This window comes from Triticum aestivum, chromosome 4B, assembly GCF_018294505.1.
Source record: "Triticum aestivum cultivar Chinese Spring chromosome 4B, IWGSC CS RefSeq v2.1, whole genome shotgun sequence".
Lineage (NCBI taxonomy): Eukaryota > Viridiplantae > Streptophyta > Magnoliopsida > Poales > Poaceae > Triticum > Triticum aestivum.
The window spans coordinates 566,299,753-566,315,699 of NC_057804.1; the positions used below are offsets into that span (position 1 = coordinate 566,299,753).

The following is a 15,947-nucleotide window of genomic DNA, read 5'->3' on the forward strand; positions in this document are numbered from 1 at the left end:
GGTGAAAAGCCACTGCTTGGCGTTGGGTTCCGTGTTCGATACCAGGCTTTGTGCTAGTTCCTCATCAACTAGTGCCCACACACATCTTGAACTAGTGCAGTTTACCAGAGAATGTCTTCATGAACCAGGAGAACCGCACAATCCGCATTGAGCATTATCAGCCATGTGTCGATTAGCCCGGACGTCCTCCGTAGGCAGAGAATGCTTCGATAAGCGCCAGAGAAACATCCTCACCTTTGCCAGAACCTGGGTCCTCCACAATGTTTTCCATGCTCCTTCCTCGACTGCAGTATTTGAGGTACCAGTCGTACCTTCAAGCCATGCCTCCAGTCGCTGTCTTGTTGCTACTAGCATACGATATGCTGATTTGACAGTGAAGTTTCCACTTGTTTCAAAATTCCAGCTCCAAAAATCCTGAAGGTTGCGGGTGCACACTGGGATCCCCAAAATGATGCTTGCATCCATAGGCATAAACACTTGGTTGATTAGCTGACTATTCCACGTAGCGCTTGTGTGGTCGATGAGCTCCGCAACCATGATCGGTGGATTAGGGTGAATGCTCCCATATGGTCGTAGCATCTCATCTCTTGGCAGCCACGGGTCCTCCCAAATGCGAGCAGATTGGCCGTTAGCAATTCGGCGGATGAGGCCTTGCTTAAGTGTATCCCTACCTTTGATAATGGCTCGCCATATCTGACTTGGATGGTTGCCCAAAGTCGCCTCCAGGATGATGGTTCCAGGGAAATATATGCTCTTCAACAAGCGGGCACTCAGGGATTCTGGTGCTTGGAGCAGTCTCCATGCCTGTCGCGCCAACATCGTCATATTGAAGAGTTCAAAATCTTTAAAACCTAGGCCTCCCATTACCTTCGGTTGCATCATGCTTTTCCACGATACCCAATGAGGCTTTCTTTTGCCTTCTTTGCTTCCCCACCAGAACCTCCTAATGAGCATGTTGAGATGCTCACATAATCCCCTTGGAAGTTTAAAACAGGACATGAAGAACACTGGTATTGATTGAGCCACAGATTTGATTAAAACCTCCTTGTCTGCCGTATTCTTTCCACGACATTTCCTATTTGGCGCTGCAGGCGCCCGTTAATGTGTATTCTGCAAACGGGCGCCTGCAGCCACGTTCACTGGGCTCGGCCCATTTATAATTGTTTTTCTATTTCCAGAGACCTAAAAAAAGTGCGTAGGTAGATGGGATCGAACCCGTGACCCCTTCACTGCTAGGGTTACACACTAACAATCACGCTACAGTCCCACTTGTTCAAATACACTTCTGTTCCTTCATTTATTTAATTTTTAAGTTCGTTTTGTTCTTTTATCTTTTTCTGTTCATTTTTTTAATGCACGATTTTTTTCTAATTCAATGAACTTTTGTCAAATTTGATAAAAAAACATTCCAAATCCGATGAACTTTTTTCAAGATTGATGAATTGTTCCTTCAAATTTTTGAACTTTTATCAAAATCGATGAACTATTTTTTCAAACTCGATGAACTTTTTGTCAAAAATTGATGAACTTTTTTCTAAACCTTGATGAATTGTTTTTCAAATTTGATGAACTTTCTCCAAATTCGATGAACTTTTTTGATTTGATGAACTTTTTCCAAATCCGATGAACGTTTTTCAAGATTGATGAATTTTTCTTGTCAAATTTTTGAACTTTTTTCAAAATCGATGAACTTTTTTCAAAACCGATGAACTTCTTTCGGAAACGATGAACTTTTTCATAATTCTTTCCAAAATCGGTGAACTTCTTTAAGTTTATGAACTTTTTATTAAAAAATGATAAACTATTTCTCCAAACTGATAAACTTTTTAGAAGTTTGTGAACTTTTGTATCAAAATCGATGAGCGTTATCAAATTCACGAATTTTTTAGAAATAAATCAAAGAACAAGGTGATGATTAAATAGCGCGGCCATACTACTTCATCTGCTGTTAGCGGCAATCAAAGCACAATTGGCTATGGCTGTGTTGGTTAGCTAAGCTAGAAGAAGGCTCGCCTTCGCGGGCGACTCGAGTTCGCCCATTCACGCGCGTGTATTTATATTTATACTTACTATTAAACAATTAAACTAATTCTTTTTTAAAACCACCCCGCAGATGTATCCAACCTAATTACCATTGTCAGATTAGCCTCACTAAATAAAATTTAATGGTTAGAATTAATTTAATCCCGAGCTATGTGTACAATTAGCAATTTACCATGACTGACCGCACCCCACCCATAGAGGAATTCCACGCGTTGCGCCTGCATACAACTCTTTGTCAACGCAAAATCATAACAAAACAAGGCGAAAAGGGCTTTCCAACTTGCGACGCCCGCATCGCCTCCCTGGCGGCTCGGGGGAGAACCATAGCCGATCCTTCCTTCCCCTACCTCCTCCCCGGCCTCCTGCGGCAGAGCTGGGTCCGGTCCAAAGGAGGGCGGCGGCGGGGCATCTGGTTCCTGCTGCCTTGGCGCAGGCGTGGGCGCGTGGCGAGCGCTTGTTGCAGTGATTCTGGCCTCCTCGGGTGGCGTGGATGCACGGGCTGCGCTACGTAGGCCTGGACTTCCCATGTTGACGAGATGAGGTGCATGCGCGTCACCGGCGTGAGTAGCTGCCTGGCTTAGCGGTGGCGTGGGCGGGTGGCCGGAGGTCGTAGCCTAGTGGCGGCGTGATGCAGGCGGCTAGGCTGTACGAGAGGGATGCAGGGTCAAATCCGGTCCGGGGCACCTATTTCGTTGGCTGCAGGCCGGATCTGTGATTAGGCGCTGATTCTCACGGATTGGCGCGCCTATAGGTCGTGAAGGAGGGTGTGCGGTGGTTTGAGCGTCCCAGCGATAAGGTGCTTGAAGTGGTCGGGCCTGCGGCCAGATCTCGCCCTCCCAGCAGGCTGATGGAGGCAATGGTTAGGCGTTGCAGGACCTTCTTTTCTCCACTAGCATCTTTGCGTGCTATTGGTTTTTTTAGACAACGTTGCGAAGCTTTATTAACTCGTCACAATGTTTACATGGATGGATGGTAAATTCTCGGGGTTGCCTAACCAAACATGGTGGCCACCACCGAGAGATAACGCATGCTTCGCTATGTTGTGAGCTTCATAATTAGTGCTCTTAAACTCATGACTAAAATTGCAAAATTCAAAAGCTACAGAGTGATCTAGTATTTCATGTATTATTATGCCATAGCTTGCCCGATTTTCCTTGTGATTCCTTGTGTAAGCTTTCAACCACAGGCTTGCAATCCGAGGCGACTTAAATTCGTCTGAGATATAAGTCATCTGCCAAAGCAAGAGATTCCCTGATGGCTAGGGCCTCAAGAGTTGGAGGATCTGTAATATTCGGAAAACAGAGCGAAGATGCTCCCAAAAACCCTCTATCTTGATCCCTGCAAATAATGCCAACTGAGCCACATCCTCTCCTGGAAACAAATGCATCGACATTGATTTTGGCATTGCCAGCCGTCGGTGGTACACAGCTCGAAGATCTTCGAACTGCGGGTGTAGGCTCCGTTGTTGTTTTAGCATTAATGAACCGCAACTCACCCAAGTAGTTCGATATGAAGCTGTCAACTGATTGGGGTGATTGAAAAATATCCTCATAAATGGCTTTCCTCCTTACTATCTAGATTGTCCATAGGGTGACAACTAGTCGATCAAACAGATCATGTTTCAGAGATTCATACAAAGCAAAAAGCCACTCTTTCGGGGTATCCTCAACCCGCTCAAGCATGGCTTCTACCAGATCATCGGGGGCCAAGGTCCAAATACTTGTTGCCATCGAGCATGATATTAGAGCGTGCTTCCATGTATCAACTGATCCACATAACAAGCATGTATCCTCTGTTGCCATGTTTCGGTGTTTCAGAACCGTTCCCATTGGCATAGACTGTCGCGCCAGCCTCCACACGAACATCTTAAGTTTTGAGGGAACTTTGAGATGCCATATCATTGCCCACTTGCTAGTTTCGATGCGATCATACGATGTTCCCCCCTCCTCGTACAGCCACGCCTCTTTGCTTTGCTTCGTTCGTAGGATCATACGATATGCCGATCTCACAAAAAAACCACCCCGGATTTCCTCATGCCATGCCCAAAAGTCTGCCACCCTTCGCGTACACAATGGGATTTTGAGGATAGCTTCTGCATCAAAATGAGTGAAAACTGCCCGGACCAAGCCCTCGTTCCAACTTGCTGATGAAACGTTAATGAGTTCTGCCACTCTTTCAGGGGGGGGGGGGGGTTGTTGAAGCAAGGTGATCGCGTTCGACAACGGACGGCATGCAGTCTCTCACTTGAACGCGTGTCATACAGAGAAGGTGGCGGACGTGGCCGCTGCGATGTGCCGGGTGATGGTAAGCGTTTTCCATTCGTGAGAGAGAGACATGTAAGAGAGAAAGAAGAAACAGAAAAGAAGAAACTGCTCGTCATCTCAGTGCTTTTTCGATAAAGGGCGCTTTTATTATCTCAAAAAGTAGCATCAAGAAGATACAAAGCATTATGAGTAACACCCGGCCTCTGCATAACTAAGATGCACACAACCAATCACCTAAAGTCTGATAAAAAGAAAGGAAGAAAAAACGACAAATGGGCGACAGTAGAGTCATATAGACCGACACTATGCCTATGTCGAAAGTGGTGGTGGACCGATCCGGAGATTATGCTGCCACCCATGTTGGGTAAAAACCTCCGTAGCCACCTGCTCCAACCGCATACACACCGCCTTAAACAGCGGTTGGTACTCCACTCGTTGTAGCGTAGACCACGTACGAAGCGAGTGCGTACAGCGGAAAATAACCTGCAAAGGAGAAGCATTTTTGTTATTGAAAACCAAATCATTTCTACATAGCCAAAGCGACCATAGTAAGGCATACGCTCCCACCCTTATTAGCATTTTCAACCTATTTGGAATACCATCCAACCAATGACCAAAAATATTGGCGACACTTGTGGGCGGATACAAATTTGACGCTATTTGGATGACTGACCACGTAGAACGTGCAAACTTGCATTGGAAAAAGAGGTGTTTGATTGTCTCTTCATGAGTGCAAAAACAACACATCTTACTCCCTGGCCAGTTGCGCCGTGCGAGGTTGTCTTTGGTTAGAACAACTCCCCTACGAAGATACCACATGAAGATTTTAACTTTTAATGGAATCTTTGACTTCCAGATTTTCTTGTTATTACTCACTGGTACCTCAGAATGCGTGAGCGCATGATACATAGAGTCTACTGTGAAAGACCCCGATGCAGTAAGGTTCCAGCGAAACACATCCCGACCTTGTGTCAAATTGATCAAATCCAGACGGGATAAAAGATTATGCCATGACGTAAGACGGGGGCCAATCAAATCCCGCCTAAAAGAAATATTGGGCGGGAATGAACTGAGCACCTGCGCAATAGTTTTATTCTTGTCGCGAGCGATGTTGTACAAGGCTGGATATTGTTCTCGGAGACTGGCATTGCCTAGCCAGATGGCTTCCCAAAAACGAATCTCCGACCTGTCCTTTATCGCGAAAGACCCAAAGCGAAAGAGATGTTTCTTTGCTGCCATTAGGCCAGCCCAAAAGTGCGAGTCACCAGGTTTCCAATATGCCTGAGACATCGCCTTTTGACCTAGATACTTGTTGCGCAGCATGGTTTGCCAAACACCATCCTCGGTAAGAAGTTTAAACAACCACTTACTAAGTAGGGCCTCATTCTTGACTTCCAGGTCATGAATTCCAAGGCCACCTTGGTCTTTTGGCCTACAAACCACACTCCATTTGGCCAACCTGTATTTTTTCTTTTCACCATCTCCTTGCCAAAAGAATCTGGATCTAAAATAGTCCAGTCTTTGCAGGACCCCTTTTGGGAGTTGGAAGAAAGAGAGCATATAAAGAACCATATTTGTGAGGACAGAGTTAATCAAAACCAGCCGTCCTCCAACTGAGAGCAATTTGCCTTTCCAACTGCTCAAACGTTTCTCTAGCCGCTCCTCTACATGCTTCCACTCCGCAATGGTGAGACGCCGATAATGAATCGGTATTCCCAGATATTTAATCGGGAATTGGCCATGTGTGCAACCGAACATGTCAGCATAATCGGCCGCCGCCTCAACGGCTTCTCCAAAGCAGAAAAGTTCACTTTTATGGAAATTAATTTTAAGACCCGACATTTGCTCAAATGCTGACAACAAGAGTTTCAGGTTTCGAGCCTTATCTAGGTCATGTTCCATAAAGAGAATTGTGTCATCGGCGTATTGCAGAATAGAGAGGCCACCATCCATAAGGTGTGGCACTACTCCTGCAATCTGGCCGTCCTGCTTGGCGCGCTCAATCAAAATAGCCAACATGTCAGCGACAATGTTAAATAACATTGGGGACATGGAGTCACCCTGTCGTAGTCCTTTTTGCCTGAAAGTAATGGCCTACATCATCATTGACTTTGATGGCCACACTACCTCCAGTTACAAAATTATGGATCCACTGACGCCATTTATTAGAGAAACCTTTCATCCTTAGGGCCTGTTGGAGGAAAGGCCATTTGACCTTGTCATAGGCTTTTTCAAAGTCGATTTTGAATACGACTCCACTCATGTTTTCTCGGTGCATCTCATGGACGGTCTCATGCAGGATTACTACGCCATCGAGTATATTTCTTCCTTGCATGAAAGCCGTTTGAGATGGCCGGACAATATGGTCAGCTACTGAGTTTAACCTATTCGTAGCCACTTTGGTGAAAATTTTGAAGCTGACATTAAGGAGGCATATGGGTCTGAACTGTTGGATCCGTTCGGCCTCCTTAATCTTTGGCAACAAGACAATCTCCCCAAAATTAAGTCTGAATAGGTCAAGTCTGTCGGCATGAAGACAATTAAACAACTCGAAAAGGTCAGACTTGATGATATCCCAGAAATTCTGATAGAATTCTGCCGGGAAACCATCTGGGCCTGGAGCTTTGTTATGTTCCATTTGGAACACCGCAGCTCTCACCTCCTCTTCGGAGAACGGTGCTGTAAGGATATCATTTTCTTCTGCCGTGACTTGCGGAATATCGTCTTTTCGGGACTCGTCAAGAGTGAAGTTCCCATCAACCGTCGCCCCGAATAGAGATTTGCAGTAGTTGGTGATATACTTTTTGAGCTCCTCCTGACCTTCGATCCGCCCCTCCTCTTATTGGAGACTGTAAATATATTTCTTCCGATGCTGCCCATTAGCGATCAATTGGAAGTATCTTGTATTACTATTACCCATCAAAATGAAATCGGCTTTCATGCTGAAGCAAAGAAACAACAAGAGAAGATGGTGCTGTTAGAAAATAAAAAGGCTGAGGATGGTGCCGTTGTCACTAAAAAACTTTCTCTGCTTTCAGGGGTAGACACCCGTATCAAGTTGATGTCATCTCAGTGCTGAGTGTCGCACGAACGGACACGGCGGATGTTCGCGAGCAATCCGCGTTTTCCATAATATAAACATCTCCATGATGTCACCGTTACATGTGACTTCGCGTCTTGGCGTTTTCTGTTATGTGTAGTAGCAGTAGTACCCAAATCCAATCTGCATCCTCCGCCGCCGACAACCATGGAGGGTTCCATCCGCGCCTCCTCCTTCCAGCCCCCCACCGTCACTCGCGCCAGCACCCGCGCTACGCCCCTTGGGCTCTCCTCAACGCGACGGCTTACTTCGCCGTCCGGAAGAACGCCACCACCGCCGAAGCCGTCACCAGCACAGGCCGCACCGTCAAGGTCACCTTCTGCCTCGCCGACCCGCCGGCCATCTCCCACTGCTGCGTCCACGGCCCCGAGTTCCACCCCGACGACTTCACAACCGAGCCCCTAATCGTCTTCTCTGCCAAGGACCTTGTGCTCCTCCGCTTCGCCTTCACAGTCGGCCCTAGGAGCACCCGCCGGGATTCTCGTCTCGCCGAGTACTTCGTCTACAAGGCCGGCCGCGGCAACGGCAAGCCATCTCTCACACCGGTCCCTTATACTCCTCCGGACACCATAAACTCATTCTACATGTGCGTCTTGCCATTAGATGGAGATGATGAGGGATTTGTCCTCGCCGATCTCTGCGTGACAAGGGTCCGATCAGACTACGAGCTCCACGTCTTCTCTTCCAAGACGGCCAAGTGGACCATTACGCCGTTGCGGTTGCGCACATCTCCCACGGTCAGGAGCGAGGACCTGCCCGGCCCTCGTCTAAACAAGGTGATCGCGCTGGGAGGAGGTGCCGTAGGCTGGGTCGACCTCTGGCGTGGCATTGTCAGCTGTAATGTGCTTGACAAGAACCCCGTTCTACGTTTGATACCAGTGCCATTGTTCGGATTCAACGAGCGACGGGAAGGCGACGCGAGGCCGGTCAGGGACATGACTTGCTGCAATGGTTTGATCAAGTATGTCGGTCTTGATGTCCGTTTCAAAGAGGTTGATGTTCCTAAAAGGAGGAGTCGTCCAGGATATCTTGATGACGTCGATATCATCTATGATTTTGAGCTGCTCTTCCACGCCGACGGCGATGATTTATTTACTGCCAACCCAGTGGAACGATATGATGGTTGGAAGATCCGGACATGGTATAGGAACACTTCTTGGAACTATTGGCGCAAGGGCCAAACTGTCGATATTGATGACATCTCGGCTGACAGCCCTGGTCATTCTTTGTTACGCCCACTACTCTGGGATTCTGAAGCTGGGAGATTCACATTGAGGACATTGTATTCACTCTACCCGACAGTGGGCATTGACGGTGGCGATGATGTTGTTTACATGATGACAAAACTAGAATATCATGCTAAACACGCATGCATGATTGGTATTGACCTTGGAAAGAAGACGGTGAATGCGCTTGTACCAGCTTCTTGTGAGAGAGCCTGTTATTTCAGTGTGGACTTCCTCCCCTCTGAATTCTCCAAATATTTTAATGCAGCTCCAAGGTAAATTTATTTGATTATATTTGCATAAGTTGTCTTCATGAACCTACTTACACAATAATACAAAGCTGTCAAACTCATTTCACAGATTTCCTAGTTCTCCATCTGACATATTTGTTTTTTCATTATCTACTTCAGGTCATGTACTGATGAAGTCAAACGTGCACCTAGTGGGGCACATAACTATCATCTTTCTTCGGACTGCATTGCTCAAAACAATCCGGTATGCTAATTATAAACTTTGACCCATTTCCTTTTTACACTGCAAGACCAAACTATGTGTACCAATAGATACTCCTCAACTCGTCCAAAAATATAAGGTGGATTAATTTTTAGAAAAGTCAAACTGCTCTATGGTTGACCAAGTTTAGAGAGCCAAATATCAATATATACAATATGAAATCAATATCATTAGATTCACCATGACATATTATTTCATATTATACTTGTTTGGTATTGTAGATGTTGATATAGTATTCTATAAACTTGGTTATACATAGAAACGTTTGACTTAAAAAAGTTAGTACACCTTACGTTTTGTAACTGAGGGTACAATAAGAGTTTATATGGACATACAGATGTTACACCTTACGTTTTGTTGTGGACGATTCACAACAAGCTTGTGATTGAACAATCCCCGCTAAGGCGGTCTTCTGACGCTCTTTACAAACTTTGTGGTTTTCTGCAGATGTTGAAGCCGCTTAGCCATGAATTGGAGCGCGCCGACATCGACACTCTGACTGCAGGTCTTGGCTCTTTGGCCCTTCGACCGGCGCCTCCCCTACCTCTGCCGCCGCCGGATCTGGGCTAGGCTCCTGATCATCTTCATGGGTTGGGTCCCTTTTTTTTATTTGTCATCTATTTAGGGCTTGTTGAGTTGTTCCCTCAGCAGAACCTATTGCACTCCTTTTGTTCTCTGTGGTGTCTTGTTTTGTGTTTTTCTTTCGTTTGCTACCTTGTTAGACCTTTGTTGTGACTTTAGTGGTTGTTGCATTTATAAAGTGGTCGACAGCCTTTTTCGGTAATATTACTGGGGCTGATCACTACACGGGTAAACCTGGAAGTCACAAGTTGAGGGAGGAAAGTTGATACATGCCACGGGTAGTCTCGCGGTTGTTGAGCTGATATTAGGTTTGTAATTGTTGCATGGTACACTCGCAATAGGACAAGTGAAGCTTGATTTTCCGTAGGCGGAGCGATCGGATGTCGGGCGAGAAGTCTGTTTGATAGCGTGGCTTGGTCTCTTTTATATTTCCCGCATCTCGTGAATTTTGGTTGCTCTTACCTGATGATTTTAATTTCAAGTGTTATCTATTTGACTGGACCTCAAGGTCTGGTCCCAAGATTGTGCCAAGTTGTTGGATTGAACTCCAGGACTTGTGTTCAAGTTGATAATTTGGAGGCAGCCTATAATCCTTCCAGTAAAGCAATGATAGAGGCTCCAAAAGAAACTTATCTCTATTTTTGTTTTGAGTTTATCATGGCGCGCGAGATTTTCTCCTAGCCCAACCGAGTGTTCATAAATCAACAGCAAGGGCGGCTGAAATTGAAATGTGTTTGAGTTTGAGCACCTCCTGGCTCGTGTTTGTATGCTCCGGCGTGAAAGTAAAATTGAAAAAAAAAATGCTTGGTGTGGGATGTTGTAGTGCTCTGGAGATCTTTTATCTCGCTTTTGTTTTCTAATATGCACACCCTGTATCTCGAGTGGCCGAGTTCTTGCTTTCTACTGTATAAAGCACGGTGGTAATTGATGCATATTCTAAAAAACGATATAAGCGCGTGCGCTTGCGGGGATTTCATGATTTATGACTTGTGACAAATTGTGTTGTAGCCAATTATAGTAGCATTGCGATTTTGAATCGGTTTTATCTATTAATATTAACCGAAAAAATCCATTGTATCGTTGGGTCGGAGCGGAGGTTTGGTCCAGAAAAATTAAGAAACTGTCTACTCTACCTCATTAAAGTCTATAGGAACAAATCCTTCCCACTTGATCAATTTTTTGACACATGCACGAAACATCTAAAGACCAATTTAAATGTATTAGTATTTCAGCCTTATAGACGGGTCATACAGAGGCAAAATATCAGTTGCATCATAGAGTGATCAACTCGGCTCATCTAATCAATGGATGCATCATATTTTCCATTTAGACGAGGAGATACTGTACATGTTTCCAGGCTGAGATGATCACAGTATACCATAATGTTTTCAGATATACAGTCCGGTGAAAGATGACAATTATTCACCGCATTTGGTGCACGTTCTTTTCATCATTACATGATCTGAAGCAAATACATTTTTTCAAGAAACTGGCAACGTAGATTGTTCCTCGTCTTCATTAAGACTGGAAAAGGAGCCTAATAACAAGAAAGATTATATTTCCCGCAAAAAAAAAACAAGAAAGATTATATGAATGTGGCTAGTGGCGTCTGCCTAAGAAACTCTAACTACTCCCTAAATCCTGCCTTCTCCGAGAGCTTGACCTCTCCTCAATTGCTAAATTGGTCACATGGTTGATTATTTCTGCTTTGTTACGAAAAACTCGTGAATTACGTTTGAGCAAATTCTTCCTCATCCCCGTGATACTCACCACTTTTATCGCCTTCCTCTTCCTGGGTGGCAGACGATCATGTAGAGAAGACCACCACTCTTTGACCGTATCAATGGGCAATGGCAAAAGAGATGTGAGGCATCTAGGATTAAACAACCAGAACAGGACATCCCGCGCAAATTGGCAGGTGGTCGACAGATTCCGGGCATTGATTGCAGAGAGTGCAGACAGGAGGATGGTCCAGGCCTCTCCTCGCTAGTTGAGACGAGCTAAAGCAAATATTAAGATAGTAGATATGTCAGATATATAGGAAATTGTTAGTTTGAATATTTGTATTAATATATTGTGTTACCAGGTTCACGGAAATACCATATGCAAATATAATAACCAAAGAAATGTACCTTGCAGTTGCGTTCAGATATTCAGAGAATTCACAGGCGAGGATCATGTCAGGTTTGAAATTACCGACTCTCTGTGAAGAAACTGGTATGAGCACTTCCACCGCCCTTTTTGCAAGGTCGACACCGATCATCCATGCCTTGTTATCATGAAACTTTACCTTAGTCACCATGTAAATAACGTCGTCGCCATGGATGCCTAGGGTGGGGTAAGTTGAAGACAGATCCCACAGAGTTGATTTCCCGGCTTGAGCATCCCAGAGCTGTGGGAGCAACCTAGCATGGTCAGGGTTGTCAACCGAGATGGCATCCATATCAACAGTGTGCCCCTTGCGCCAATCGTTCCAGGTGGTATGCCTATCACATGTTCGGAGCTTCGAACCAAGACAGACAGCAGCTAGCACGAGTTTGGCACGGGCATCCTCCTCCTTGTGGGAGAGCGGCCGAGGATCGGAGATGATGTCGACGCTATCAACATTATCCTCTAGAGTCTTTCTAGGAATAATAGACACTTTGAACCGAAGTTCCTGCTCGACAAACTTGATGTGACCATTGCAGCAGGTGACATCCCGGACCAGCCGCGGGGCAGCTCTCCGTTCCTCATTAGAGTATGCAAGCTTGGGTATCGGGATTAGAGATAGGACAGGGTTCTTGTCAAACACGTTGCAGGTGACAATGCCGCGCCAGAGGTCGACCCAGCCTAGGACACCTCCTCCCAGGGCGATCGCCTTGTCGAGACGAGGGCCGGGCATGTCCTCTTCCCTGACCCCGGCAGATGTTTGCAACCGCAATGCCGTGATGGTCCACTTGCCCGTCTTGGAAGAGAAGACTTGGAGCTGGTAGTCTGAACGGAGCTTCGTCATGAAGAGATCGGCGATGAGGAATCCCCCTTCGTCGTCGAACGGCAAGACGCACTTGTGTAACGAGTTGGCGGTGCCAGCAGGAGTACCAGGAATCCGCGTGAGCGACGGCGGCTTGCCGCGGCCGGCCTTGTAGACGAAGTACTCGAGGCGGCCGACAGTGAAGGCGAAGCGGAGGAGCACAAGATCCTTGGCCGAGAAGACGACCAGGGGCTCGCTCGCGAAGTCGCCGCGCCGGAAATCGGGGCCGTGGACGCAGAAGTGGGAGATGGCGGGCGGGTCGGCGAGGCAAAAGGTGACCTTGACGGTGCGGCCTGTGCTGGTGAGGGCTTCGGCGGTGGTGGCGTTCTCGCGGATGGCCAAGTAGGCCTTTCTGTCGAGGAGAACCCAGGGGGCGTAGCGGGCGCCGGCGCGAATCACGGCGGGAGGCTGGAAGGAGGAGGCGGGGATTGACCAACCCATGGTCGTCGGCGGCGGATTGGATTTTGGGACTACTCTAACAATCCCGCACGAACTATACATACATATATGACATACATATATGACGGAAACATGACCTGCAATCCCACACGAACTCGGATTCGTTTCCTTAACGTGGGCTCATCAGACACAGCGCCCGGATTGGACTGCTTTTCTTTAGCAGAGTAAGTAGAATCTCTCCCGGATTCGAGTGTCGCCGCAGCCGGCGCGAGGTGGGCGCCGCCACTGATGGCACCCTCCCAGTGCAGCCGTTGTCGACGTTCGAAGTTCGATTGCACCAGCCGTTCGATTATCACGCATGTGGCCGTCGGACTGGTAAGCGCATCGTCGTCGACGCCTCGCACAGTGACCACGCGCGCACCGCTTCGTCATCCCCGCCACGCTGCAGCAGCCGATCTCCTATGCAGCACCCTGATCCAGCTTTGTCGTTCCCTTGCAGCGACCCGGCACCACCCAGCAGCGTGGTTGAGGCTTGCAGCAGCGTCGACCGTGGCACCGGCACCGTCCCTCCTGTTGGCGCAGCTCTCTCTCTCACTCAGGACTAGAGGTAGAAGAAGGAACAGGGCACATCGAAATTTTTCCGGCGATGAACGCCGGGCTGCACATACAACTTTTTTTTTCTTTCGAGAGCACTCCTCACCTCAACGACTGCATCGTCTAGTCTTTCGAGAAGGGCGATGATCTGCGCCGGTGCGCCGGCCGAACGATTCGGCCGGTCAGCTGCCAACCGTCAGATCGCTTTGCCTGGAGCCGTTAGATCACGCACGCACGAACAGCAGCATCGCCCCTTTCTCGCACGCACGAACAGCAGCATCGCCCCTTCATCCATCTGCCATGGACGCTGCGAGGCCCGACCTTGAAGTATCACCAGCTAGCCGCCGGTCGCCGTCCTCGCCCCCGGTCGCCGTCCTCGTCGCCGGCCGGTCGCCGTCCTCGCCCCCGGTCGCCGTCCTCGTCGCCGGCCGGTCGCCGTCCTCGCCCCCGGTCGCCGTCCCGTCGCCGCCCGTCGCCGGCCTCGCCCCCAGTCGCGGCCCTCGTCGTCGGTCATCGCCCGGCACCCCCGGTTGAAGCTTTTCTTGTCATTAGCTCTTGAATCTTTTTCTTCCGCCCGTTGAAGCTTTTCCACTGCCTCTTGAAGCTTTTTCCACCATTGAAGCATTTTTCCCCGCGATGGCAGATTTCTCCTCATGCCGCTCTGAAGCTTTTCCATTGCCGCTAGTAGCAAATTTATACACCGGTTGTAGCATTCCTCTACCCTGGTTGCAGCTTCTGTCGCATTGGCGTTCGTAGCGGACAGTCGACTGGTTCCAGCAAAAAACGATGCCGGATGTAGCAAAAAAAGATGCCGGATGTAGCAAAAAATTGCTTGTCCAGCAAAAGAAGACTTTGATGGAAGCATTTTTTGGTGCTACTTCCAGCAAAACACTGCCCCGGTTCCAGCAATCCTAATCCCTGGTTGCAGCATCACACCGCCCACTCCTAGTCCAACTTGTCGGGATGATTCCAAACAGCTCGTCGGGGTGAATTCCGCAGCTCGCCACCGTTGCTGGTTCCAGCAAAAACAAAACGCGGTTGTAGCTCCCTCCCCAGCCGGTTGTAGCATCTGTGTGCTCCCACGCCGTGGCTGCCGGTCGAGGTAGTAGCTCATCCCGTTTGATTCTCGCCGTCGGCGCCCTGAGCAGCTGGAAAAAAGCAGTGGATTGGGTTGAGACCCGCGCGGTGGCGGCGCCCTCCGGCGACCGGCCGGCGAGGCGGCGGTGCCGGTCGACGAGGAGGCGAGGCGCAGGGCGACGGGGCTTGTGTGGGGGCGCGACTCCCAGGCGCGCGCGGGCTGCGTGGAAACGAAGCAGGGAGGGATGGATAGAGATAACGTTTGGTGGCCCCGTGTGTACGTGTCGCCTGGTGGGTGGCTGGGGCGAAGCACGCGTGGACGCGACCGGCCCAAAGTTCGGCCGGCGCACCGCGCCCAATCGTTTCCTTTCGAGAAAGCTAAAATACTATCGACTGGCAGTTTGCAACAGATCCGCACGATCTCGTTGCCGTCCGATTCGAATCCAACGACGCGCGTTGCTTCTGTGGTTTGAACCATTGCATCAGGTTGGAATGACTTTTTAGTCGTACGATCGCGATCCCACGGCCATGTTACTATGTTAGGAAAGGATCTGTTGACTCACGCGATTTGTGGGGAGCGAATTATGGGAGGCGAGGCGCAGGGCGACGGGGCTCGTGTGGGGGCGCGACTCGCAGGCGCGCGCGGGCTGCGTGGAAACGAAGCAGGGAGGGATGGATAGAGATAACGTTTGGTGGCCCCGTGTGTACGTGTCGCCTGGTGGGTGGCTGGGGCGAAGCACGCGTGGACGCGACCGGCCCAAAGTTCGGCCGGCGCACCGCGCCCAATCGTTTCCTTTCGAGAAAGCTAAAATCCTATCGACTGGCAGTTTGCAACAGATCCGCACGATCTCGTTGCCGTCCGATTCGAATCCAACGACGCGCGTTGCTTCTGTGGTTTGAACCATTGCATCAGGTTGGAATGACTTTTTAGTCGTACGATCGCGATCCCACGGCCATGTTACTATGTTAGGAAAGGATCTGTTGACTCACGCGATTTGTGGGGAGCGAATTATGGGAGGCGAGGCGCAGGGCGACGGGGCTCGTGTGGGGGCGCGACTCGCAGGCGCGCGCGGGCTGCGTGGAAACGAAGCAGGGAGGGATGGATAGAGATAACGTTTGGTGGCCCCGTGTGTACGTGT

The 15,947-nt window shown here is 48.7% G+C and overlaps 1 protein-coding gene across 1 annotated transcript; it reads right to left on the bottom strand.

Annotated features, from left to right (window-relative positions):
• Nucleotides 1-11,103: 11,103 nt before the first annotated feature.
• Nucleotides 11,104-13,212, bottom strand: LOC123089221 (uncharacterized). The gene is made up of 2 exons (XM_044510949.1): nucleotides 11,861-13,212; nucleotides 11,104-11,728 (listed from the first exon to the last, which is right to left on the bottom strand). Exons 1-2 carry the CDS (start codon nucleotides 13,177-13,179, stop codon nucleotides 11,608-11,610), a joined length of 1,440 nt encoding a protein of 479 aa, XP_044366884.1. The 5' UTR covers nucleotides 13,180-13,212; the 3' UTR covers nucleotides 11,104-11,607.
• Between the last annotated feature and the right edge of the window lie 2,735 nt (nucleotides 13,213-15,947).